General features: G+C 48.0%; 1 protein-coding gene across 5 annotated transcripts in view; it reads right to left on the bottom strand.

The window, feature by feature from the left end:
• LOC147890467 (pre-mRNA-processing protein 40A-like) overlaps positions 1-27881 on the bottom strand; it is a 116646-nt gene that overhangs the window by 10140 nt on the left and 78625 nt on the right. For 2 of the 5 annotated variants that reach the window (XR_015542786.1, XR_015542788.1), the window contains 4 exons: positions 12565-12915; positions 12240-12389; positions 11652-11775; positions 11134-11564 (listed from right to left, as the gene is read on the bottom strand). Coding sequence is in view for 2 of the 5 variants with exons in the window: in XM_087390945.1 (XP_087247071.1) it covers positions 12261-12389; positions 12565-12915 (480 nt within the window). In the remaining 3 variants the exon portion in view is untranslated. Of the gene's footprint in view, positions 1-11133; positions 11565-11651; positions 11776-11903; positions 12390-12564; positions 12916-27881 lie in introns of those variants that run through there. The other 3 variants (XR_015542787.1, XM_087390945.1, XM_087390944.1) reach the window with 3 other exon arrangements.

Genomic DNA, 27881 nt, shown 5'->3' with positions numbered 1-27881 from the left:
GAGATGCCCGCAACAAAGAGAACCTTGGAGTAGTTAATTTTTGCGAGCAAAGGGAGGGACCCCTAGCAAGAGGCAGAGTTCACGAGGGCCTCAGGCAGCCTGCAGTTTTCCTTTGGTCAGCAAAGACAGGATGGGCTGCTGGAGCACCTAGACAGATTCTACGTAGGGGACTGGGCGTTGCACAAGGGCGGCTCTACCAGCATCTTAGCACGTACCACCATGTCAGATCACTCCTCGACTGTATTTTTCCTAGAGCAGCCCCGCAACGGACTTCCCTAGAAGCGGATCCGCATCCTTGATAGCCTCCTACAAAAGCAGGAGGTAGAGCAAGCAATGGTTTTGATATGGCAGCTGCCAGTGGACGAGCCAATTGAGGGCTGGGCGGCTTGGGTTCCACATGCACTTCAACCACTTAACAATACTTTGAAATACTTCAACAACAACAATGGGGAGGCTAGAATGACCCTGCTTAGTGAAAACAGTACACAATACACACACTAGCCCCAAATGCATTGGCGCCTCTTTCGGTATTTATTTAATGTTTCTAAATGGAAATGCTTCACACCAGGGACTCACCCCTGAACTGTTCCTCTCTGCAAATCCCCTAACTGTCTTCGGGGCATCTAATCCAAGTGCACCACTAGAATCCAACTATCAAGGCAATCTTAGGCATCCACTTCTGACCTGACCCAACTGAAAGGCATCCAAGCATCCAAACCACAAGCAAACTGTACTCAAGCAGGCTCATGCAACACACTGACCCTTTGGCCTTTCCCTAGGCACACCCTTTGCTTCTGAGTGCTTGCTTAAGCCTGTGGGTACTAGAAAGGACTCCAAACACAAGAAATACACTGCTGCAACTTCAAAATGAGAAAAGACAATCGAAAAGAAGACAATAATCAAATACCCGCTGTCTATGGCAGAGGCGCGAGCTGAGTCCTCGTGCCCATCCCCTAACCAGGCTCCCAGCAGGGTGCAGGTGTCTTCCAGCCTCAGGGAGAAGAGAGAAAGAACAGATAGAAGGCAGGAGGAGGGCAAGAAAAGAGCTGTAGAGGACAAAAAGTTGCCAGATCTGCCCCGAAGTCTCTGCTCCAGGATCTGTGCCTAGAAGACCTCCTCGGAAGCATGCCCTCCTCAAATCCCACGCCCAAAACGTCCGTACAAGTGCCTTGAAAAATGCGCCAACAATCCGTACAACCTGCACGACAATTATACAACAGCCTCGGGATTCGTACCTGCAGCCTCGGGCTGTGTGCAGTAGCAGAAAAGGAGGAAGAAGCCAGCCAAAGCCTTAAGGAGTGCAGCCAATAGCAAAAAGAGCAAGAAAAATTGAGCCTGACGTTGAAATCTGCTCCAGGCTCCTTCTGCAAACCCTGGAATGCTCCCGGAGGGTGTGGGAGAGAGATGGTAGGTTGGGGGAAGTACATGCATTTGCATGCATACCACTTGGCCCTTTATTAAAATCCTAACCACCATAACAAGGACAACATTGGTTGTCCTTGGGCCCAACTTTTAGACCCCTTTCTAGTGCCTTTGCCTTGCCCCTAGGACCTAGTGGTAGACCTAGAACTTGCTCCTAGGGACTTCTAGGAAGTCTACACTTCCTCTAGTCAGTCCCTCATGGCCAAACCATTACTAGACTTAACCGCGATTAACCTCAGGTTAAGCATGGGTTGAGTTACAAAATACTTTACATCACTTTTCATGTCCCCGTGACTCTCTCTCTCTCTCTCTCTCTCTCTCTCTCTCTCTCTCTCTCTATCAATGTAATGGCCATGCTATCATTACGTTCAACTCACGAGACATACGTATAAAAGTTCTGCGACAATCTCACAAGCTGAAAGGGATGAAGATATGGATAACCGAGGAACTCACCAAGGCCCAACTGAAGGATAAGGCAAAGGAATTAGCAAAGGTTTGGGCTGCCAGGAAGGATGGTAAATGGGCAGTCTACCGGGACAGGATAGCACTCATTAGAGAGTTTAGATTAAAACCAAAAGACTCTCAGTCTTAAACTGATGTAAGGCCAACTATATATATGTGTGTATGTTTTATCTAGGCTACAATACAGGTACTCTCTAAATAAATGGAGCTGCTTTTGCACTCCTTGGGAGCTGCCCTGCGCCCTCCCTAAGCTGATGTACTAGATGGCTTTCATGTTGTCCCATAGAACTCTTGGTCTCCCGTGGATGTTAATAGACATTCTTTCTTTCTTTCTTGCCCTCACTATGCAGACAATGCACGCGTGGGGAGGTGGAGACAGAGCAGCATTTCACATGTACTTGCCCAGTATGCTATGAGATCCGAGGAGATATAGCTCTCTCTTCCAAGAGGGGCATGGTTTTGGGCCTCTCCCCAACTGATTCACTACCAAGACCAGGTATGTTGCCTCTATCTGATGAAGATGCGACAACACACAAAGACCCTATTGCGATAGATCAGACAGTAGGAGGGGACAGACCCCGAAAGACAGAGATGGATCGAGCTCCAGCGACATGTCACAGTTTTCTACCCATTTGAGTCTACCCCCAACATGCCAAAGTAGAGGAGAAGATAGATGATATAAGGAAGCATGGGTCAATGATATAAGACGAGGAGGAGGGAAGCATACAAAGACGTAGGGACCACACAAGATACAGAGACGGACTAGGGCATGCATGATGGAGGTTCAGCCCACCACAACTCTACTTGGAGGGGATCGCCTGAGCAAAGGTGTCACTCTCGACATGGCAAAGATCACGGACCATGCCTCCCACCACAGAGAGAGACGACCCGGCAGACACAAAATACAAGATATTTTTGCAGCTCACAAGAGAGCCACTATGGCACCTGGTTATGTATTTTGACTCTGAGATTGAGTACTAGTTTTGAGTTTTGAGCTTTGACTTAGCTTAGTATAGTACTCAGCAAAGGGCCTTAGTGGGCCCTCTTCTAAGTCCTCAGTCCCTCATGAGATGGTACAGTCAAAGTTTGCGGAGAGAGACGACCCGACAGACACAATACGATATATTTTTATAGCTCACAAGAGAGCCACCACGGCGCCTAGTTATGTATTTTGACTCTGAGATTGAGTACTAGTTTTGAGTTTTGAGCTTTGAATTAGCTTAGTATAGTACTTAACAAAGGGCGTTAGTGGGCCCTCTGCTAAGTCCTCAGTCCCTCATGAGATGGCACAGGTAGAGTTTGCCAAGAGAGACGACTCGGCAGACACAAATACGAGATATTTTTGTAGCTCACAAGAGAGCCACCATGGCACCTCGTTATGTATTTTGACTCTGAGATTGAGTACTACTCGAGTTTTGAGCTTTGACTTAGCTTAGTATAGTACTCAGCAAAGGGCCTTAGCGGGCACTCTGCTAAGTCCTCAATCCCTGATGAGATAGTACACGCACAATTTGCCATGACACCCCTCCAGGTTGATGCCATTTTTCAGATAGTGACATTCCTCCACAAAGTTTGGGCCCTACCCCACTGGAGATTACCAAAGCTAGCACTAGAATCATCCAGGCGACTAGCAGTGAGTGGGGTTGATATAGTATGGTGCGTACGCATATCCATTTGGTTTGCAAACATGGTATCCAGATTGACCGGCTTCCTCCCTTTTAGTACAGCATGGATGCACCGCCTAAGTCGATCCCACGAGACGAGATTAACAGTATCATATGATTGGATCTCCTCCAACTCCATACATCTAGGACTCACATCCAATTCTATCATGACCACTTTTTGAGAGCATCCGAGAATGGACTTAACTTATCATCAAACCCCAGTACCTCGAGGACAAAGGAGTCTCACACGCATTGAGGATCGCCATTGGACATATGCCGGACTCATCAAATCAGCTGAGGATTGAGGCAAGGAGAGCGGCACAGATACCTAGAGATGCAGACTATGCACGTCACGGGACGTCGAGACAGAGGAGCATTTTCTTTACACCTACCTAGCCGAATTGACACAATGCTTCCCCTTCTAGAGGTATCATACCTGTTTCAGCCAATAGGATGGGGTAGGGTGTCTATGCCTTAACTTCTCACTCTCTTATCAGGAAACGTTTGTGGATAGACAGCCCGGATGCTATCCCGTAAAGGATGACAGTCTGCACAAGCATCTTGTACACAGAGAAAGACAGAAAGAAAGAAAGAGATGTTAACATCCTCGGGAGGCCTCGCGGGCCGATGGGACAAAGTACACAGAGTGAAAAAATAACTCATACAAGCCTCGAAGGTCTGAAGCCAAGGTTGCGCTAGGGCCCTTGCAAAGTACTATTCTAGGCTAAAGAGCTCAAACAAATACTAAAAAAACAAACTGAAGTTGAAAGATTTGACTCACAAACGGAAAACCCAGTACCATAGTGGCATCCTATAAAGGATGATGGTCTGCACACAGAGAAAGACAGAAAGAAAGAAAGAGATATTAACATCCTCGGGAGGCCTCGCGGGCCTATGGGACAAAGTACACAGAGTGAAAAAATAACTCATACAAGCCTCGAAGGTCTGAAGCCAAGGTTGCGCTAGGGCCCTTGCAAAGTACTATGCTAGGCTAAAGAGCTCAAACAAATACTAAAAAAACAAACTCAAGTTGAAAGATTTGACTCACAAACCGAAACCGGTACCATAGTGGCTCTATGGTGGGCTGCAAGAATAACCTGGATCTGCATCTATCGAGCTGTCTCACGTGGTGGCGGGGGACGTGGTCTCCTTGATGTCTAGATCCGATGGGCTATATCACGAGTGATGCCTCGTCTTTGGTGGTCCCCTCTGAGGAGTGCGGAGATAGGCATGATCTCTATCGTGTGTGCACTAGCTACTCTCCCTGTCGTGTGCAATCTCGTCCCTCGCTTGATAGTATTGTGTCGGCTTGCTCCATTGATCCAAACTGCCCTCATGTTAGCTAACTCCTCTTCCAACCAACTATGTCGTGGAGCTGACTCAAATGCATAGAAATTTGTAACATGCCTCTGTGCTCGGTCCATCTCAGTAGCCTGTGGGTGCTGTCACCTCCTGGTGCTATCGGATTTGTCACACTAGTGTCTCTCTGTGCCCTCGCACCTCAATGAGATAGAGTCCGATGTACTGCATCAGTCATGAGAGTGGACCAAAGTTGTGTTCCTCCTGGAAGAGGCAGTGGTATCTCCCCCGAATCTTATAGTATCATCTCTCTCTCTCCCTCTCCCTCCCCTACCCCTCGCTGCTACCCCCTCCGCTACCTCGCTACCCCCTCGTTGCTACCCCTCCGCTACCCCCTCGCTGCTACCCCCCCGCTACTCCCCACCACCCCCCGCTACCCCCTCGCTGCTACCCCCCGCTACCTCTCGCTACCCCCCGCTACCCCCTACCCCATCCGCTACCCCCTCGCTACCCCTCCGCTAACCCCCGCTACCCCTCGCTCAGCCCCCCCCCCCCCTCTTTTTTTTTTGGGTTTTTTTTTAACCCCTGCTTGCAGCTCCAACCCTTTTTTAATAAATCCCAACAGCTCCGACCTCCTACAATCCCTTCTTTGCCCGCTGCTGCCTCCCCCATAATGAAGGGAACATGGGGGACGAGGACAAGAGACTAGGCGCGAGACCCTTCAGCCCAAATTTGCATACGCGTGGAGATGGGGAAGGGGAACGGTGACAAGGGGAAAACACAAAAGCAACTCGGAGCGGTTTGACAGTGGACAGCACCGCGGCCGAGAAGAAAGGGGCCCACCCAAAGCCCATGCCGCTCACCACATCCGCGACCTCTATGGTTACCACCACTATTTCACCACCATCATCCGCCTCATCATCTATGCCACCTCTCCCCCTCTCCTGCATCATCATCACACGTCTCCTCTCCAGTAGCCTCACCACTGGCCCCACCGGCCACGGCTCCACAGTACTTTCCCCTCGTATCACCTCTACCTCTCAATCAGCCACCCTTCATCACCTCGTCCGGCCTCGCTACTCCTATACCACTCCCCCACCCAAATCATGCTGTCCCCACCCTCAGTACAACCTCAGCAGCCCACCTTCATTCCAACCCCTCTCGAGATCCACTTCCCACTTGGACCAGGACAGCTTAGGCCCCCACCAGATGTTTGGGACTCCCTATTGGCTGAGATACACAGCATCCAGGCCCGTCAGGCAGAGCTGACACATTACACCCATGAGCATGCCCGATACACCCAGGAGCAGGCCCGCATTATACACGACCAGGGCACCCTCTATCCAAGGACTCAGACACGACATCACACAGCTTCGAGAGGAGCTCGGGACCCTCAAAGCAACGCCTGGAGGGACCCCAGTCACAGAGATGGAGACACAGATAGCCACGATACATTCGGCTATAGCAGAGACGACTAGATGGGTGGACGTGGTGAAACAGAAGCCCGCAAAAGCAACCCTTTCAGCCGCCATACAGGAGCAGCAGAGGGCTTCGAAGGCCCTCAACATCCGGATACGAGGGATCACGCGAGACAACACTAGCACCACTACGACACCCATGGAGGAGGCGATCACCTTTGTGACCACCACCATGGGGGTCCCCGACCATGGCATAGAGGGAGCATGGCATGTTGGGAGAGATCCCAACCGAGAGCAGCCCCTAGTCATTCGCTTCAGAGATTCACATGCTCAACTAGCGACACTCCGACGCCGAGCCGCTCTACGAGAGCATCCCACCCTGTCCATGGACAAGGATTTGACACCACTACAGATTGAGGAGCGACGAGTTCTTCTGCAGCAGCAGGATGTTGCCCACAAGGAGGGAAAATGGGCCGTGGTCTGAGATGGTAGGTTGTTGACCAGCACCCGTCGGGCTCCCACCCGTACCCCCTAGGGGGATGGGGCCTATAAGACTCAGGTTTCCGAGACCCTGGCCTACACCATTTGAAACTGTAATGGTACCTTATGGTCAAACCCAGGGAACTTCTCGGAGTCTTGTAGAGGACAAGACATTATCTTTTACACAAAGACACACCAGAGCCCAAAGCGTCCACTACCGATAGTCAGTGGCTACACATGGGAGTCAACCTTCAGAGATGAGACGAGGGATACAGGAGGAGTCCCAAGATCAGGCGGGGTCGCAGTATTGTACAAGTCTTCCCTCGTTGGAGCCATCTCCATTGAGAGGAAGGACGCACACTCCCGATTCATGTGGATCCGGATCCGCGACGCACAGACACCCGTGACCTTTTCATAGCAATATGCTACTTTCTGCTAGAGACATCCCACTTCGCCAGAGTGGCACGAGAGGAGGGTGAGACATCGCCATATCCACCCTTACATCAGGATATCCCAGACCTTTCAGCCCACAGGGAAGTTCTCCTTGTTGGGGACTTCAACGCCAAGACGAGCATGCGCCACGCACCACTCCTGGACTTTCGAGACGACTCTATCATGCTACCAGACATGGACCTAGATGGAGCAGGTATGACCAAGACCTCATCGGACCGGGTCTGTTTCACCATATGGACACGCGCTCCTTGATCTGGGCAGGATGCATGATCTCATCATCTACAATGGGCTTGACCTATGGCCCTCCTCAGGTGGTTTTACTTGCTTCCCACACCGGGGGGGGTACTAGTGTAGTAGATTACATCATGGGATGCCCTACCTTCACTTCATGTATCACCGACTTCATCGTAGCACCACTCCCTCCAGAAGCTGATCACACATACCTATTCTTCACTATCGCCACCCCATGCTTAGCCACACCACATACACCACATAGGAAACACGACACCTACCACGACATACACTTTGATCACAGCCTCTCACCGGCCTACTCTGGACGCCTAAACAGACTCCTAACCTACATCGATCACATACCACTCATAGAGGACCGTGCTTCCCTGATTAGTCGCACACTCCATGAGGCTGCCCTCCAAATCTTTCCCCACACCACACAGTCCACTAGACCACCACCTCTTGGTTTTGTACCCTGCAACAATTGGTACGATGTGGAGTGCAAGGCTTATCGCCGACAGCTCCGACTTGAAACCAGATGTCACCTCTCGAACACACCAGACACGGTACGCAAGTACCGACGTCTCGTACGTCGAAAGAAGCAAGCATTTTTCGTCGAAATGAGGAGGAGCTGCTACACATCTTGTATAGCAACAAGGATTTTTGGCGGAGATTCCTTGAGCGTAGGTCTCCCTCACCGACACGAGAGTTTGGCACACGTATGCACACCATCTTTATGATGTCCCACACTAGCCCACTCCAAATCTCATACACACACCTCGTCCCACCACTTGCACGTTGTTCACCAGAGAAGGAGTCAAGGACACATTGAAACTGCACAATGGCCGAGCTAAGGATCACGAGGGGCTATGCACTCAGTTTATCGCATATGGGATCGACACGTTAGCCCCGATCCTAGCAAAGCTATTCAATGACACTGTTTGCCTTGCCTTCCCCCGCACTTGGACACTCAACACCATCACCCCCATCCACAAGGTAGGGGATCCCATGGACCCGAGTAACTACAGGTGATTGGACAAGTGATGTCCAAGATCTATGCAGCTGTATTGGATGCGTCGGTCAGCCTGTTCGCAGAGATGAGAGGGCTCAGAGCAGAGGGTCAGGCCGGTTTCAGGCGAGACCATGGGACTATGGATCACATACTCACACTCAGGAGTGTCATTGAGGAGGCCAGATCACGGAAGGAGAGGGTATATTGCTGCTTTGTAGATTTCCTCAAAGCCTTTGACACAGTACCTCAAGCTCGTCTCATCACACGCCTAAAGACACTGGGATTTGATCAGGAGATCATCTGGGCATTCATAGCACTTTATGAGACAGTCTCAAGCCGAGTTCGGACATGCGCAAGTTGGACAGATGAGATCTTGAGTACCATAGGAGTCAAACAGGGTTGTCCCTTATCACCGACCCCGTTTGGCTTCTACATCAATGAGCTTGAGACTTTCATGGGGGCGTTCGGAGGGACCGGTTGCTCACTTGCCGCGATCATCATCAAGATTCTTCTTTATGCAGATGACGTGGCACTCTTGTCGTCCACACCCGAGGGGCTTTTTGTTTATCCCATGATTTGAAGGTCAACCTTGGCAAGACCAAGGTCATGATCGTTATCACCTCTCAAGCAAACATGCAACAGAAGCAGTTCACTTTCGGTGGGTCACCAGTTGAGATCGTATCCTCATACACTTACTTGGGGGTCATCTTCTCCTGCCCGATCTTCACAATGAGACCAACGATGCAGGCCAGACTAAGTAGGGGATACGCCTCACTAGCTCGGCTAGAGAGACAATGCTTCCACTCCCACTTCCAGGACCCTCGGTCCAAGGCTCTTCTCTTCGACTCCTTGGTCCCCGACCAGCCGGTATGTATGGCAGCCCTTGTTGGGGGCCTGACATGTCAAAGATAGAGTGGACACAGGTGGAGCGCCTGCAGATCCTCATGCTTTCATGGATGATCCGGGGGAAATCCTCTCTACCACATCACATCATTCAAGCCGGGTTTGGTGCTTCTCCACTCCAGCTAGATGCAGCCTTTCAAACCATCACATATCTACACCGGGTTAGATCATATGGGGACTGCACATCAGGGAGACAGAGGTTGCCATGGTTGGCTCTCGATTCCTCTGAGGTTGGCAGCAGAGGGAGACGAGCGATGCTAGGGTTTCACATCGATAGGATACCTCCTTTTCAGTACAGTTAGATGCCCCTCCGGTACTCCCACCCACCATCCCAATAGGGCCACACACCAACCAGGTCATTCGAGAGGATCTCCTGCAGCTACACACCTTTAGGACCTGGTTGGAGCCGAGGGAGCTTCCAGTGAAGCTGAGTTTATACAGAGATTACTGTCTTCGTATTTCGGAGGAGGGATTCATCACACCACCGGGGTACAATGAGCTTCATATGCCTCACTCACTACGGATCTCCATCGGACAGTTTCAGGTATCATCACACCGCCTCCGCATAGAGAGCGGCAGAGCAGAGGGGATTCCTAGGGAGCATCGCTTATGCATATTGTGCGACTGTCAGGAGGTTGAGTCGGAGGAGCATTTTATTTTCAGGTACCCACTGTACTACGTGATCCGAGGTCGCTACCACTGCCTCTTCAGGCTCCAGGCTCCTTCCCAGATTCCTCGCCTACCTAGATCAAAGATGCCTCGCAGCCTTCATTCACGAGGGGGTTCGACACAGAGAGTACTTACTCGAGCGACAGGGCTTGGCCACATCATCAGACATCTCTTAGAGCAGGATCACAGAGTTCTTCCCATCGAGTGACATTGATCGTCCAGTCTCTAGCCGCAAACGTGACAGAGACCCCGACCCGACGACCGCAGCATGACACACGAGACATCGAGGGGACACACAGATCACTCTAGGGGACCTCCCGTCATGTTTAGACCCGGGATACGTCCCACGGGAGTCACGGTGGCTCTGGTCTTGCGTCGAGCCTTGTCCAAGAGACCGAGACGCACGGCACCCTTTGACGGGCGCCAGCGTCCCATCACCGGCTATGCACCAGCTAGGGCGACATGACATACGGAGGACTCCGCTCCGCTCCAGTCCTTTTCTTTTCATTGTTACATCCAAATGTATTTGATTATGTATGATCACACTTAGGATTCAGCACGGGTGATGATGCTCGTTTCAGTAGCTCCACCCTTACTGTGATTTGTATCAGGTTTTCTTTCAGTCTCATAGACCCATCGGTCTTCCGAAGACTCTAATAAAATTTCTTTCTTTCTTTCTTTCTCTCTCTTTCAAAGCCTCACCAAAGAACATTAGATTGAATTAAACTAAAAAAGATCCACCATAGAAGCACCAGAGGTCTAATTACAAATAAGCTGAGATGCCAGCATATTCATTATAAAAGTTGCTGAAAGCATGGAAGAAGCTACAGACAAAGGATGTTACAATGCAAGAGACATTTCAGATGAAACGTTGGGTGTTAGATGCATCATCAGAAGATGCACATCAGCGAACTGACAATGCATGAACCACGCTTGCTATAAATGACAGACCTACAGACAAAGGATGTTACAATGCAAGAGTCATTTCAGATGAAACGTTGGGTGTTAGATGCATCATCAGAAGATGCACATCAGCGAACTGACAATGCATGAACCACGCTTGCTATAAATGACAGACCTACTCAGGGAAGAAACAGATCGGAGAAGTGGAACCTGTTACCTGAGGGATACACTCTTCCATTGTTGAGTATATCGACATATCATTTAAAAGCATAGTGTCCCTAGGGCAGAGACCCAGCCCTGCACATCTCTCTCTTCTATAAAGCTTATGAGATGTCTCTATGACAGCTATTGCTGAAGCTGCATTTCTTACAGACGATTGGATCGTTATTTCTGTCCTGCAGAGCCAAAATTGAGGAAAGATGCAGACCCCTTATGCTCCCACTGCATTCAATGGGTTTTCTTGTAAGTCATTCACAATAATGAAGAGGCCCCACGACCGATCTGCATGTTAACTCCTCAGGATATGGACAATAGGCTAACACCTCCCAACACTTTCCACACAGTTATTTTCCTGGCCTAATATACTAATCTACTATTCCTGGCCACGGAATCTATGTTGCCGAGCAAGGTGTTGATTGCTCCAGGCTCCTGCATGCAACAAATCCGTCAAACATACCGTGCTTTATTCCTCCTAAACAACTGCTGACAGAAAGGGGACAAATGTTAAGGAATTACCTGTTTATGGTCTCAGTGACTGCAGGTCTGGCCAAAATCCCCATGATACCGCCTGGCTGTATGCCCTACAGAAGCATGCGGGCTTCCCCAGCTCTTTGAGTAAATTTTGAGTGAAAACTCAACACTATTAAGAATTTACACGAAGAAAGGTCACCAAGCAACCAAATCATCAGGAGAGAAATCCAAAAACTTACCTTGCAAATGTCAACTTCTGAAAACAAATGAACTGCCAGTCATGGAACAGGAAACTATTCAAACTTACAAAATGAACACAGGAAATAAATGAAGTGCATGAACGTTGGTGCGTGAGTAAAGAGCTTTAGGAGAAAACTCCAAAACTTAGTGTTACAACATGACACATGGACTTTGATATCAGCAGTGCAATCACGGCTCCAAATTTAACGCGTGTATTGCATGCATGCACTTAGAACCCAATGCCAAACCTAGCCTCAACTCATGAAGGGAGTGAAACTAGAATCCAATAACGTCAAACCGAGCCAGTCAATGTTCTTAGAAAATTTGGCATGCAACATAAACCACTAAAGTGGCATATACCAAAAAGAGATCAGGGATTAAGAGCTACAGAACTGAGGATTGCAGAAGGTGACACTATCGTATTTCTCCATCCTCCCCAAGTTCTCCATCCTCCAGTTCATCAGCTGCCCTTCGTAATGTATCTCGATCTTTTCTGTGCCGTTTATGCCTGTTCTCACTGTCGGATCCCGATTCATGACCATGCTGCTTCATGTAGCGTTTGTGGCAGACAAAGCACAGGAAACACGAACTTCAGCATAAGCATACAAGCATTCAAAACTTAGCCTGAAAGTACTTGTGAATTCACTATGCTCGTGCAATAAAATGTGATCCAAAAACAGTTACCCAGAAGCTAGAAAAAAGCACTTTAAATTACAACCTTCCGGGATGATTTCTTTTTGTCGCCACTATGCTTACGAGATCTTTTAGTCTCCTCCCTGTCTTCTTTCTCCGAGCTCCCTTCATCACTGCTTCTACTGCGATGGTGTTTCCTATGCTTTCTGTCCTTCTCTTTTTCCCGATCTCGATCTTTCTCCTTATCCTTTCTTCGCTCTTCCTTATGTATGTGATTGTTTCCAAGCTCACTTGCATCATTGTGAATGTCTTTGTCCTTCTTGCTAGCTTTTTCTTTGTCTTTTTCTTTGTCCCTTTCTTTTTCCTTCTTCTCTTTCTCCTTCCTCTTCTCCCTCTCCTTCTCCTTCTCTTTCTCTTTCTCTTTTTCTTTTTTGGCCTGAACCAGCATAAGAAACTCTCAATCAGAAAAACCCACAACATTTTGATTGCAACTTTAAATACTAAAGCCATTCTAAAGCGAACCAAGGACCACCAGAAAACTGAGTTTTGTTTCTGATATAGAAGATGGCATCACATCAGATGTGATAAGGAAATTATTTTGAGATGCTATATAAAAAACAACCCAAGCAAGACATATATGTAAGTGAGATCCCATTAAGTGCAGCTGTTAACTGACTTCATAAGATGTCAGTTTTCATTTTGTAGAAATTCAATGAAGCACTAAGTAAAATGTGTGACATGCAGCCTAGTCTTGGTGGAGGTTTAGTCTTAGGAATTGGTATTTTCAGACTCCAGCATTAAATTGAAGAAGTTATAACAGCGCTTCTCTACCATGTTATCTTTAGAGGAGTGGAGGAACTGCATAAAAGGCTCCCTTTCTTGGCATTGCAGAAACAAAAAAGGGAAAGGTGGCGAAGGCCAGGAAACCAATGAGGCCTCTTTTTCACCAACTGGCATTGCAGAACCGAAGCTCAATGAAAAGAGATGACAGCCTAGACTACCCACCAGATTCAGAGTGAAAATAATTAATGGCCACCAGCCGAGGCTACTGCTAGGTGCTCTTCCTCCGCAGACATGTTGTAGTAATAGATGAGAGGGCTGTGAATGGGCCAATCAATACAACAGTCCCCCCTAAAAGAAAAGGGCTGACTAAAACCATGGCCCTGCAAGCCTCTCAAAATGAGCGAAATTCAATGATTAGGCCCTATCTTGTAATGGGCCTTGAAATTGATGCATGTCGATGATCTATGAGTATTGAAATATGACAGCAACATACAATAAGGCTTCCCCACGTGCCTTAATAGCAACTTGGGAGGAAGGCTCAGGTTCAAACAGGTGTACAACACAATTTATTATCTCTTTCAATTCATTATCATGGCCAATAGATATCAGATCCCAAATTTGAGATAGGCAAGCTGGACCTGACCAATCACACATTGTAGAAAATGAAGGTTCGGAGCCACTTGGTGTTGAGGGAGTCGTGTGGGATTGCGACGGGGACGGAGCTGATACCTCAAGCCATCGTGACTACTCCAGCCACATCAACCTCGGCAACGGTGCTAATGCTAGCAGACCCTATATTATGCTAGCAGACCCTATATTAGTGAGAGCATAGGAACTTTTCTTGGTGGCAACTCCCAGTGCTGCTGAGATGAGATATGTGGACCCTCGTGTGACTGTCAGAATGTCAGACATTGAGGATTGGTCAGAAAAGGAGTCAGTATCCTCTTTGAAGGTGATGGACAATGTCGAGTGCATGGAGACATCTAGGTCCTTAGCTGGTGTTGGACTCTTCGACGCAACCTAAGGGCTCAGGGTCAGACAGTGGCTGTGAATTAGAGAAGGACGATGATTCACAACCACAGTTAGAGCTTGACAGTCCATGCCAAGGATATGAAATCTCGGGTATGTTGTGTTGTTGCAGACCTAGCCGAACGGAGGATGGGTTGAAACAAACCCTAAGAGCTTGGTGACTGGAGAACTTCAAGCTGTTCACCCATCATGAGAGGAATAGTTGGAGGATGTTGGTACCTGGAGTGCTTGAGTTGGAAGACCGGCTTGTGATTGAAGGTGTGGTGCCATTAGGTACTGCAAAAGATAGACCTGTGTACCAAACTGATGTTGGTACCTGGAGTGCTCGAGTTAGAAGACCGGCTTGTGATTGAAGGTGTGGTGCCATTAGGTGCTGCAAAAGATAGATCTGTGTACCCAGAACAGGGCATGGCAAAGCAGTATCCACTGGTTGAAAAGCCAAGAAAAGACTATGACGACACCAGAGGGTTCCAAAGGGTACGACACGGGAGCTACTGGAGCAACTTCATCGACAGAATTGGATCTGACCAATGTGAGAGGGGTGTTGGAATAGGATTGGTCACCTCCCCATCTGTGAGCCCCCATATGAGGAGTGTATCGGGGGCAAGTAGACCATAGAATAGGATTTAGCATGGGGCTGCCAAATGGGAAGCACATGGGCTACCATGACGGTAGCAGAGAGACAAGGTATATACTTGGCAGATCAGGTCCACCATGGTGGGCAAAAGTGGTGCAAGAGTGCCACAGGGATATCCATGGATGGAGGACAAGCATGTGAAGGGAAACCTCAGTACGGACTGGTTGGAAGCTTTCAAGGACTTGGCACTCTACATAAGCTCAGTGGAGCATGCGGGCTCAGAGATCTAGGCATAGTAGGAGAACATTTTCGTATTGTGTTGTGTCTTTTTTTCTTTTTCTTTTTTGCAAGAAGAAGTAAATTCTATTAATGCTTGAAAAAACCCATACAACCAACTTCCAATAGGAGCTGTCGATGAAAACAATGAAAAGAGCTGGTTGCCAGCTACAAGAACAACCATCCGTTTTCAGATCTCATGGATCATCGCCTATAGAGAGTCCGAAACAGGAGCTAGCAACCATGCTGGTGGTCTATATGCCCAACGAATACCAGGGTGTAGAAAACTCCTACCGGCCATATCTGGTAGAAACGCTCCCACCTCTCAACAATCGCTGTCGAGCCTAGAGTACCGCGCTCCCAAATGGTGCGCAATGTGAAGATGATATCCTGCCAGATGGCTACTAGAGTAGTCATCGGAGGGATCGATTGGCCCCCCATCACCTTGCTACATCTAGCCACCCATAAGTTCCAGGCACTGATGCTAGAGACGGTCTACAAAACACCATCCTCCGGAAGAGCTGGTGGGCGTCAACTGGTGGGCTGAACTGCATCATGGTGGATCTCAATCCAGGAAACCTGTTGTCCATGTATCCTTTAAGCCGGCGTGACATGGTCAATCGCAAAGGCGTGGCATCCCTCTGTGAGCCAAGCTACCATTCCCCACGTGAAATCCCTGCTCATCCTCTGCATGCTAACAAGAATCCTGAGGGCCGCCAACCAAATCCGTTGTGCAGCAAGGCAACCCCAAAGACAGTGCGGGATGGTCTCCAAACTCCATCCCCACAACCAGTGCATCTGCCATCAATCAGCATCTGCTCTAGCCAGGGACCGATGGGTAGACCCCCATGCACCAATAGCCAGAAGAAGTAAGAGATCTTCTGCGGGCGCAAACTCGTCCAAAGGCAAGGCCAAAATCGGAATATGGCATCTCGCGGGACATCCTACTCTAGCCAGTGGCGCTCCCTCTAAGGGGACCATGCTGCTGCCTCCAGTTGTAGACGATGCCCAATGCGAGTGGTATACAAGAAGGAGACAACCTCTATCCAGTCCGAGTGCCCTATGCGGGCGGGCCAAAACCACTCCCTGGGTCCCATTGAAGGTCACAAAAGGGTCTACCCTCCCAAATCCAAAGGTGCCAAACCGCTCCCTCTCGGGTCGATAAGATGGAGGGATCAATGTACCAAGTCCTACCCAAGCAACCCACAATCCTGACTCTCTGCCACTCCAGGTCCTCTAGGTCAACCTCTGTCTCCTCCTCCAACTCCGACTCGTCCTGCAATGAGCCTTCTGGTCCCACCCGATAGAGACGAGACTGGGGGGAACCAAGAGACTCCTAAAAAAAGCAGATCCAGAGCAACACCCATGTCCGCGAGAACTATCCTAACCAGCAATGGGGGGTCCAAGGGCTCCGTAGTCCCTCCCACCAAGAGTCCGGGATCGCCTCCTCAATCTCATGCATCCTAATACCTTCTCCTCGGAGATAGGAGAGGGCAAGTCTGTGAGTCTCTGTCTCTCTAGGAAGCCGTCTCCATGTCCCAAAGGATCTGGCCAGGCCCCTATCCCACTGTGCCCATCCGATATGAGTCCGTTGTCCCAGCATGCGCCCCTCCAAGTCTCTGACATCTGGGTGCCAAATGAGAGGCTGCCTCTCAAACTCCTCTTTGCAAGACGGCCTAGCCCGGATGCGTCCTCCTGCCAATCTCTACCACACTATAGAGGCTCCGCATCAATGGAGAGGCCCTCCCTGTCAACGGAGCCTCGAAGAAGATCCACCTGTAGGACTGCTGCCACTGCCCCCCACTGTGAGGTGTGTTCCGAAGAAGCCCCCACTAGAGTAGGAGCTTCCAAGGTTCCGCACCCGGAGTAAGGCCTCTTACAACGAGCTTGTTCAAGAGGGCTTTGCTCTGCATCTCTGGGTCAATAATGCCAAGTCCCCCCTGGGTCTGTGGCAAGATCATTGTCTACCAGGCCACCCTGGCTCTAGTGTTGCACGTGCCATCCGATCCCGACCAGAGGAAGTTCCATACTAGGCGCCGTAGCTGCCCCATGCAGCCCCGATGAAAACACCAACACGAGGCAATGTACCAGGCTGTGGCTAAGAGTATCTGGTTCACCACTAGCGCACGACCTGCAAGCGAGAGTTTGGCAGAGCTCCAGTATAAGAGCTTTCGTTGACACTCTCTAGGACCGGGCTGAACTGCTGCTCTGCCAAAATGTCAATGCCTACCTGGCAGCCCAGGTAACGTACTGTCTCTCCTCTCGGGATCCAACGAAAGACAAAATCAGCTCCCCAATCCCGAACCTCCTAGATGTCCTCCAAGCCTATGAAGAAACCAATGGATTTGGTCCAATTTATTTGAGCTCCAAAAGCCTCGCAATAAATGGCTCCCCAATCCCGAACCTCCTGGATGTCCTCCGAGCCTATGAAGAAACCAATGGATTTGGTCCAATTTATTCGAGCTCCGAAAGCCTCGCAATAAATGGCTAAGGACCCTCTGACCCTCTCCAGGCTGGCCGCAGAGCCATCCACATATAGCGTTGTCATCTACGAACTCTAAGTCAAGGAGCTCCTCCTCCTGTTTGATCAGAAGCCGCATCCCTATGATACCAAGAGTGTGGGAGTGCAAGAAGTAACCTAAGGCCTCGGCCACGAAAAGGAAAAGATAAGGGGCCAACGGGCAGTCTTGCCTCACTGAGTGGGAGAGAGGGAAGGCCTCGCCTGAGTGGCCCCCAATAATCATCTAACTGGATCTGCCTGCATAGAGACCTAATACCTCTCTGATCCATCTCTCTGAGAAACCGAGCCTTTGGATGGTCCATTCTAAGAAGGACCACTCCAATCATATGCCTTCTCAAAATCAAGAAGAAGAATGGCGAGCAGCTGCTCCTCCCTGGCCCAATCCACTGCCTCCCAGATGTAAAGATGTTATCCAGGATGCTACGCTCCTAGACAAAACCGGTCTACATCTCATGAATGATATCTGGAAGGTGGGGTCTCAGACGTAGACTCAAGACCTTAGACAAGATCTTGTAAGCGGTGTCCAAAAGTGTAATCAGCCTCCACTACCAAATGTCTGACTTGTCACCCCCCTTCGAAAGCAAGCATATCCAAACTCTACTCAAGGATTTGGGAGTGATCTTGAGTCGAAGATCTCCTCGCAGGCTAGTCAAAAAGGGGTGGAGATATGCTCCCAAAAGCATTAAAAAAAGGTCAGGGTTAGGCCATCCTCACTAGGGCACTTCTGGGCTGGAAGGGCCTAAAGAGCCTCCCACAACTCCTCGTCCGTGAAAGGAGCCTCTAACCGTCTGGTAAGGCCCTGCGAAACTACTGAGGGGACCTACTCCCAAACCGCCTCTCTAGCCAGAATGGTGGTGGGTGATACCTCCTCTGACTGTAAAAGCTAGCTATAGAAGGCTGTAGTCAACTCAAGGATCTCCTGTGGGTCCGTGCGCATGTGTCCCTGTGGGTCTCGAAGCTGCTGACGTTGGGCTTCTGCGAACCGTGGTCCGATGGCTTGAAAGAACTGTGGGGTCATCCTATCTCCCTGTTGGACCCACCTTGCCTGAGAAGAATGGTATGAGAACTCTGCTCTGCGAGCCTCCAAATCCTCTAGCTCCAAGCGTGCACACTCTAGGCGATCCCTAGGCCACTGGGATCTCAGATCCTGCTCCCTGAGTCTCTCGATAGATGCAAGGTCTTTGCAAAGGGCTCTCTCCCGCTCCTGAAGAGCTGCTCTCCGTCTAGACCTAACTCTGGAGCTCCCGACTACTGCGCTGAATCCTCTTAGCAACCCAAGCCGCCAAACCATCCTCGGGTCTGCTCTCGGGCTGTCTCCAGAGATTCGCTATCAACTGTTGAACGTCTGCCTCCTGGAAGAGAACATTTGAAATATGAACTCCTTTTTGGAGGAGTCCACAACGGGGCTGCTCTAAGAGCAAGTACCACTGAAGAATGGTCGGACATAGTGGTGCCTGCTAACACGCCAATTGAGCCACCGCATAGTAAAGCCTAATCCCCGATATAGAATCTATCCAGACACTCTAGTACTCCATCTGGCCGAAGGAGAAGCGCAGGCTTCTTGAGGTCCTAGAAAACTCAGGCTCTCGCCACGAGTCCCTGCCATGGATCGCAAAGATGAACTGCTCCCAAGTACTCCTCTCCCCTACTCGCTCCCTGCTTATCCTCCAAGAACTCAAGATTATTAAAGTCCCCTTTAACAATCCATGAACGGGCGGTGCTACCTGTAAGCGAGTACGTACACACTCAAGACACCAATCTGAGTCTCTCCTACCTGAAGACCCATCCACACTGCGCGGCCCTACGCAAAAATGTCTGGGGCTACCACCTGGGATGCTGAGATGCAGACCCCTCCGCTCCTACCCACTACTGGGGACCAAACCTCTGGGTCCCTCCCAAGAAGAAGACGGTGACGGCGTGTGATGTCTGCTGCTGCTCTTGAATCAAGAGAACGTTCACTGATCCACCTACTAGAGCCCGCTACAGTTCTAGATGGAGAATCGTATACTGCGACGGCTGACTACACGCACGGTCATGATAAAAAGCCAGTGACCCCCAAGTTTGAAACAAGAGAGTTTCCCAAGGCTCAAAAGAGGAGATTTCAGCCTCAGAAGCCGAGGGGAAATCAGGTACAAAAGCCCTATAAGGGAAGACCACAGTTTATCCCTGAACAAATTGAAACTTTCTGGAAAGAGAGTAAATGCTTCAGGTGCGGCAAAGAGGGGCATGTGGCTGCCCAGTGCCCAGAAAAGCCTTCAACTTCGAAGGGAAAAGAGGCAGAGAAGCCACGAGGACCGCAAAAGCCAATAGCAGGAGAAATTCCTGACATACTGGGTCATGTTTCAAACCCAACGGAACGAGAATTGCTGCTATCATGGGGCAAAGTCAGAGACCAGCAAGCGCTGATTTTATTTGATCCAAGGGCTACTAATAATTTTATATCAGAGGATCTAGCACTGAGGCTGGGAATAAAGACGGAGGAGTTGGGCAGGGCTTTTGATGCCGACCAGATGTTCTGTGGGAACCATGTGCCAGTCACTCCCTTGATAGGGAAGCTCTGTCTTCAAATACAGAGTTATGTGGATCAGGAAGACGACTTCATTTCTCCACTGAAACATCATGATGCAGTCTTGGGTATGCCTTGGTTTCATCGCAAGGCAGTGAAGTTGACTCTTCCTGAAAGAGTGCTGGAGTTTGCACATAGGGACAAAGTACATTGTGTGGTTGCTAGGAATAGAGGGGAAACTATTCCCATTGTATCAACTAGTTCTGTTGGAAAAGAAATAAAGTCTGCAGTTTCAGCTTACATGATTTTTGTATGGGAGAGAGATGTGGAAATGTATGCTGAAATAAATGAGGCAGATCGGAATAAATTTCAGTTTCTTGAAAATTTTAAAGATTGCTTTTCTGACGCTTTGCCAGGAGAGCTACTCCTTGAGAGACCTGCGGATCATGCAATAGAACTCATTCCTGGCAGCCAGCCACCCAATAGGCCCCCATACAGAGTTAGTGCAACTCAGCAAGAGGAGATTATGACTCAAGTACAGGTTTTGTTGTCCAAGGGGCTGATTCAGCCCAGTTCTTCTCCTTTTTGTTCCCCTGTACTGCTAGTACAGAAGAAAGATGACTCATTCCGTATGTGCATCGATTACCGCACACTGAACAAAATATTACTGCAAACTGAACAAAATGACCATCAAGAATAGATTCCCTATTCCGTGCATTGATGATGTGGTGGATCAGTTAAATGAAGCTTCAGTTTTCAGCAGGATAGACTTAAAGAGTGGCTATCACCAAGTGCACATGCAGCCTCAGGATGTGCACAGGACAGCGTTCCGAACTACTTTTGGGTTGTATGAATATCTAGTGATGACTTTTGGATTGACAAATGCCCCAGCTACTTTCAATAGGATGATGGATCGTATCTTCCAACCATACAGACAGTTCACTTGTACCTTCTTTGATGACATAATTGTCTTTTCTCAGTCCGAAGAAGAGCACAAGGAACATCTTGCTATAGTGTTTCAAGAGCTGAGAAATCATCAGCTCTATGCAAACAGCAAAAAAAGTAAATTCTTCCTGGAAAAAATCAATTACTTGGGGCATATAATATCCAAAGATGGGATACGAATGGATCCGGCAAAGATCCATGCCATTCAGGAATGGCCAAAGCTGAAAACTGTGCATGAAGTTCGAAGTTTCCTAGGCCTGTGTTCTTACTACAGAAGATTTATCAGCCATTTTGCGGATATAGCCGCTCCACTCCACGATTTCACCAAGAAAAACGCAGCTTTCAGATGGGGAATTCCTCAAAAGACAGCCTTCACCACACTCAAAGAGAGGCTGACCACAAAGCCAATCTTAATAGTTCCAGATTTGTATCAGCCATTTGATGTGGATTGTGATGCTTGTGGGGAATGTGTTGGGGCTGCATTGCATCAAAATGATCATGTAGTGGCCTATGAGAGCAGGAGACTCTGGGATGCAGAGAGATATATGGGAATCTATGAGAAAGAGTTATTGACTGTAATTCATGCCATCCATACATGGAAGCATTATCTTTTTGGTGCAGATTTTACAGTCAAAACAGATCACCAAAATCTGAGATACTTTCTCACTCAAACAAAGCTTTCCGAGAAGCATATGAAATGGGCAAATATGCTATCAATGTATCATTTTCAGATTGTCCATACTCCAGGACTTCGGAACAGAGCGGCGGATGCCTTGTCCCAAAGACCCCAGGTCAACAATGTGACTATTGCTTATCATCAAGATCTGAAAGATATGAGAGAGCAATATGCTAATGATGCAGATTTTGGTGAGATTTTACAGCAAATGCAAGAGGGGTAGTCCACCAGTCACTATTCCCTGAAAGATGGGTATTTAATGAAAGATGATTGCCTATGCATCATCCAAGAGATGAGGACAAAGATTTTGGAGGAATGCCATGCACCTCCCTATGCTGGACATAGGGGAATCACAGCAACAACTCAAGCATCAGAGAGGTATTTCTTTTGGCCAGGGATGCGAAAAGATATACATCAGTTTGCTACTAAATGCCTTACGTGTCAGAAAGTGAAGTATGATAGACGGAAGGCACTTGGGCTACTTATGCCCCTTCCCGTGCCTCAAGCACCGTGGGAAAGTATTGCGATGGACTTTTGCCAAGATCAAAGTCGGGGAATGATGGGATTTACTATCATTCATAGATTCAGCAAGCAAGCTCATTTCATTCCAGTTCGCAAAACCATAAAGGCAGATCATATGGCTAAGCTTTTCATGGCACAAATCTTTAAGCACCATGGTATGCCTAAGTCCATTGTCAGTGATCGAGATCCCAGAATGACCAGTCTATTCTGGAGAGCTTTATTTGATAATATAGGGACCAATTTGAACTTTTCTTCTTCTTTCCCCAGACAGATAGTCAAAGTGAAGTAGCAAATTTTACAGCATTGGATATGCTGAAATGCTAAGTGGGTGACCAAGGTTTAGACTGGGAAAAGTACCTACCATTGGTAGAGTTTGCTTACAATGATACAGTACATAGCTCTACAAGGAAAGCCCCCTTTGAGATCGTCTATGGGAAGGTGATTCTGCCACCTATCCTAAGGACCAAAGATGAAATATTTGCAGCTGATCAGTTTGTGAGAGACCTCCAGACAGCTTTCAGCCAAGTCCGGACCAAGGTTTAGACTGGGAAAAGTACCTACCATTGGTAGAGTTTGCTTACAATGATACAGTACATAGCTCTACAAGGAAAGCCCCCTTTGAGATCGTCTATGGGAAGGTGATTCTGCCACCTATCCTAAGGACCAAAGATGAAATATTTGCAGCTGATCAGTTTGTGAGAGACCTCCAAACAGCTTTCAGCCAAGTCCGGACAGCAATTGAAAGGTCTCAAGCGAAGCATAAAAGAACTGCAAATAAGCATAGGAGACAGTTAAATCTCAAGGAAGGGGATTGGGTACTTTTGAAGTTCGAGAAAGCTAGGCTCCGCAAGTTGAAAGGCAAACAAAAAGTGTATGCAAAGTTATCTTCCAGGTACTATGGCCCTTTCAGGGTTACAGAAAAGATTAATGAAATTGCATACAGGTTAGCATTACTAGAGCATTGGAGGATTCACAATGCATTCCATGTGAGTCTTCTAAAGAAATTTCAGGGGCCAGAGCCTACAGAGCCAATATCAGAGGATCCACCAGAAGTGGATGAGCTGGAGGAGGTCCTTCAGCCAGAGCAGATTGTGTACCATATTGTACGCAAAGGCCCTCAGGGCAAGGAGTTTTACAGGTATCTTGTAAAATTCAATAATTATACGGCATTGGATGCCAAGTGGATGAATGAAGACATGTTGTCTGATCATCCACAGCTTTTGGATGTTTACAAGGAAGCTTTTCAGTTGAGGTCAATTGAATAGAAGCCGATGGGATGTCATCACAATGTAAATATCCTAAGTCAAAGTACAGTTGACCATTTATTTGATCATAATTAAAGAGTGTTCATATGTGTTAATTATGGTCAAAGAGTTCTTTTAATGGTCAAAGAATTGACTACGGTCAAAGATACTTGACTTTGGTCAAGCAAGCCTGACTTCAGTCGGAGAGACTTGGTTTATTACCAAGAGGATTAACTGCGGTTAACCAGAGAACCACACAGCTGACTATGGTTAGAGAGTGTTGACTTCGGTCAACAAGACTTGGCATGCACCAAGAGGGTTCACTACGGTTAACCAAGATGTGCCAACTTCGGTTGGAGAGACTTGATTATAGTTAAGGCGCCTCGACCCTTGATCAAAGCCCCTTAATTATGATCAAGAGTGTTGACTTTGGTCAACCAAATAATAAATATATTTTTATATATATTTGTTATATGTGCACATGTGTTCAGTGGGGACGCCCACCGTGACTAGAATTAGCCCACAGTGTGTTATTTGCATGCAAAGCGCTAACAATTATTGGGTGCCATGGTGATGCGCTTTAATTAATTGTTGCAGGTATTAGGAAGAGTTATTATTCATAAGCGCTACGGGAGCCTGACAAGCATCTAGGAGACGGCTCGCATGACCAAGTACTTCGAAGACTCTAGAGTTGCCCTTAGTGGCATGTAATAGGACTTAATCTAGATTTTAGACAAGTGGCATGTTGCCATTTTGGAAGGAGCTTGAAGCTCTTGTAAAATGAATTCACGTTTGATTTTGGGGAAAAAAAAAAGAACACAGCTCTACGCTGAACTATGTATTCCTTCTTCTCTCAAGTAATAAAATCCTTCGGGGGGGTCCAGCCCGACTGTTGTCCTGGGCCCTAGTGTATTTGTAGATAGAGAGAGAGAGAGAGAGAGAGAGAGAGAGAGAGCAAATGAGATAGTGTTTGCAGAAATTTTGTCTACCAGATACAAGAGTATTGGAGGATTGCACACGAACTGGCTCGAGCCCTGATGCACAGATTTTACGGTGACCACAGCCCGTATGGAGGGCTGTGGCGGCTAGAAGCAATGGGAGGCAGTCGGGGGATCAATGCGCCCCCATCCTTGAGCCCTTGACGTTCGCGCAGCTGAGGAGCAGGCTGAACAAAGCGTGGAAGGAGAGCAGAGCTGGGGGGCGGGGCAGCTCGCACTGTTTATTGTATTGTGTCTAGTTTGTGGATGGACGGAAATATATAAGTGTTGCTTCTATATTTGGCTTGAATCTTGATGCACAATCTATTTGATGACTTGCACACACATGAATGGTTGTGAAGTACACACATAAATGAAACACTTCCGTGTGCAATTCCAACATGGTTCCAATTCTACTATACACAGATGATGAGGAGAATTCTACTTTCTCATCAACCATGGGTCTCCATCAGCACTTGGATGCACTCAAGTCTTTCTGTGACACACATGATTTAAGGGTCAGCTTGGGTAGAAACAAGGTCGAGGTCTCCGTCAGGTGCAGAAGCAATGGAGTGCAAATGGAATGCAAGAGCAAACAAAAAACTGAAGGAACTGAGAGTACTTGCAAATGGATAATGAAGGAAGTACAAGAGTGGCAACTAAATGGCCCTAAAGTCAACTGGTTCATTAGGACTAGGACTAATTGCCTAACTAGCCTACAAGGCCATACCAAGGCTAAGTGCCAGTGAACCCCCCTCCATGGTAGGGCTCATGCATCAAGTATCTTGGATACATTTCAGGTATACTTGGAAGATATATCATGGTTGCACATATTCGTCCAAGATAGATTTAGCAACCTATGATAGTACAAGGAGATCAACATCATGTAGCAATCGGTGCCAAGTAAAAGGCATGTGGAAAAGCCTCAAACTTGGTTCGTGGTAGAGCCTTCGTGAAGAGATTTGCTAAGTCATCCTCTGTGGGAAATAGGACAACTATATATCTCCAACTGATAGGCGCCCTCAAACGTAATGACAATACAGTTGAATGTGCTTGATAAATGCATGAAAGACACGATTTCGGGCAACGGCCAAAGCACAATGGTTGTCAATGTAGATCATGGTAGAGGAGGTGCGGCAGACATCAAGATCTCCAAGTAATTTACGAAGCCACATACACTCTACAGTAGCTGTGAAGGCTACCCTGTACTCAACTTCACAACTCAAAGCAGCAATTGTAGGCTGCTTCTTGCTGAACCAAGAAACACATGAAGAGCCACGCATGAACACTTCCCACTATGAGACAACCTCATGTCATAACAACTTGCCCAATCACTATCCGTGAATGCATGCGAATCCAGTGATGATTGATCACTTTAAAACCGTCCCAATGCTACATGACCTTCAATGAATGGAAGGCTCGCTTCATTGCCTGTCAATGCTATGTGTTGGGTGAGTGCATTACCTGCTTATTTGGGAAACTGCATACTACAAATCAGGCCGTGGATGACCTAGATAAATAAGGCAGCCCACATCTTGCTGAAAAAAAGTGGCATCAAAGCGGGCACTCACATCTTCTAAGGAGAATCGAAAGCCAAGTTCCAACCGGCTTAGAATCCTTGAATTGAAAGCGCTGCAAGAGCTGTCCAAATATTTCGATTGACTCATCAGTATGCCCCCCTCAACATTAGCAAGCTGGATGCCCAAATAGTAGTCCAACTTGCCCGAATCGGACATAGCAAATGATTTCTGCAGCAATCTTCTGCATGTCCAGCCCAGTTCTAAGCATGTCATCCACATAAAGAATTAAAACCAGAAATTCTTAAATTAATTTCTCACTCAATCGAAAAGCTTTATTTCTGATTCCGGAAATAAAGAGTGGCCTCTGCAGGGCTGTTCTAAAAAAGAATGTTTCCTTTAATGTCCAATTTGTGGACCTCCAAATGCCTGTGAGATGCAAGAGCAATAACACACTGAATGGTCGTACTGCATGAATGTCTCCTTGAACTCAATGCCCTGTTGCTGGGCATAGCCTTTCGCAACAAGGAGGGCTTTGTAGCGGTCCATACTACCATCAACTCTACGCTTCAGTTTGTAGACCCACTTAGTGCCTATAGCATGCTTACCTGCTGGCAAGTCACACAACTCCCATGTGCCATTTTGCATGAATGGAATCAAGTTCAGCTCTCATGGTCTGCATCCATTCATTATAGGCAATGACACAAAGGTTCCTCATTATAGGAAGTGGCAATCAATGCAACATCAACCTCAAACAAATTGCCATGCATCTGTCTTAGTGCACGTCTAGATCGAGCAGCCAAGGGCTCAGCTTGCTTGCTGTCCTGTGAACTTGGCACTATCTTTTGTTGTCTAATGATAGCACTCTTGCCTTGAACTGCCTGATCAATTTTAGGTGCATCATGTGGCTGCAAATCAGGCTGAGCATGTGGAACCTGAGGAGTTTGCGAGCTACTCGAAGCAAGTGGAGTTTGACCCTTCAAAGTGTTGTCTGAATTTGTGAAGGGCGGTATGGATTCAAATACATCTAAGGCTTCCGCTAATGGCTGTTTTTTACAGGCCAGCCAAGGTAGAGCAGCATTCTCAGCAAAAACCACGTCTCTACTAACAATGACGTTGCCTACTAGGCTGAAACAACCTATATCCTTTACTCTGCGACCAGCAACGCGAGTCCCCACCATCCGACTCTCATAGGTGATCCCAGGATCTCAGTACGATGCGGGATCCCAGCACGATGAGGGATCCCATCATGATCAGGGGTCCTCTCAGTCCTTCCACACAACTAACCGTGGAAGTAGAGAGGTCTCCCAAGAGGGACAAAATAGTTCCATCAATCGTGATCAACTACAAACCGTTGTCATGCCCCTCCCTCCTCTGTGGAGTCCTAGCATGGAGCATCCAAACCAACAAGGGGAGCAAGGAAGGAAAAGCGAAGAGATGGAGTCATTAAAGGGGCCACAAGAAGAGGAAGTATTTCGCGGGCTCACAGATATCATGAACCTTGGACCCAATCCTCCAACCAAGCAAATGAAAATGCACTTGATGACCTTACCTTCCAGCTTGTGCCTCAGATGAGAGGGAATATGAGCAGATGCTAAAGATCCAAACACCCTCATGTGAGAGAGCACGGGGTTTTGACAAATCCATGTCTCCTAAGGTATAATTGTCTTCAATGCCCGAGTAGGTGCCCGATTCAACACACAATTTGCAGGCATAGACTTGCCCTTAAGCATACACCGCGCCGTTTCCATCGAACCAGTTCTTCAGAAACCAGCCCAGACACAAAATCGCAGCAGACAAGAGCTCTCCATCGGACAGTTTCGGGTATC

This window comes from Dipteris shenzhenensis, chromosome 19, assembly GCF_047967505.1.
Source record: "Dipteris shenzhenensis isolate YYH24624 ecotype China chromosome 19, Dip_SZ_1.0, whole genome shotgun sequence".
In the NCBI taxonomy this organism is placed as follows: domain Eukaryota; kingdom Viridiplantae; phylum Streptophyta; class Polypodiopsida; order Gleicheniales; family Dipteridaceae; genus Dipteris; species Dipteris shenzhenensis.
This window is presented reverse-complemented; position numbering and strand designations above follow the sequence as displayed.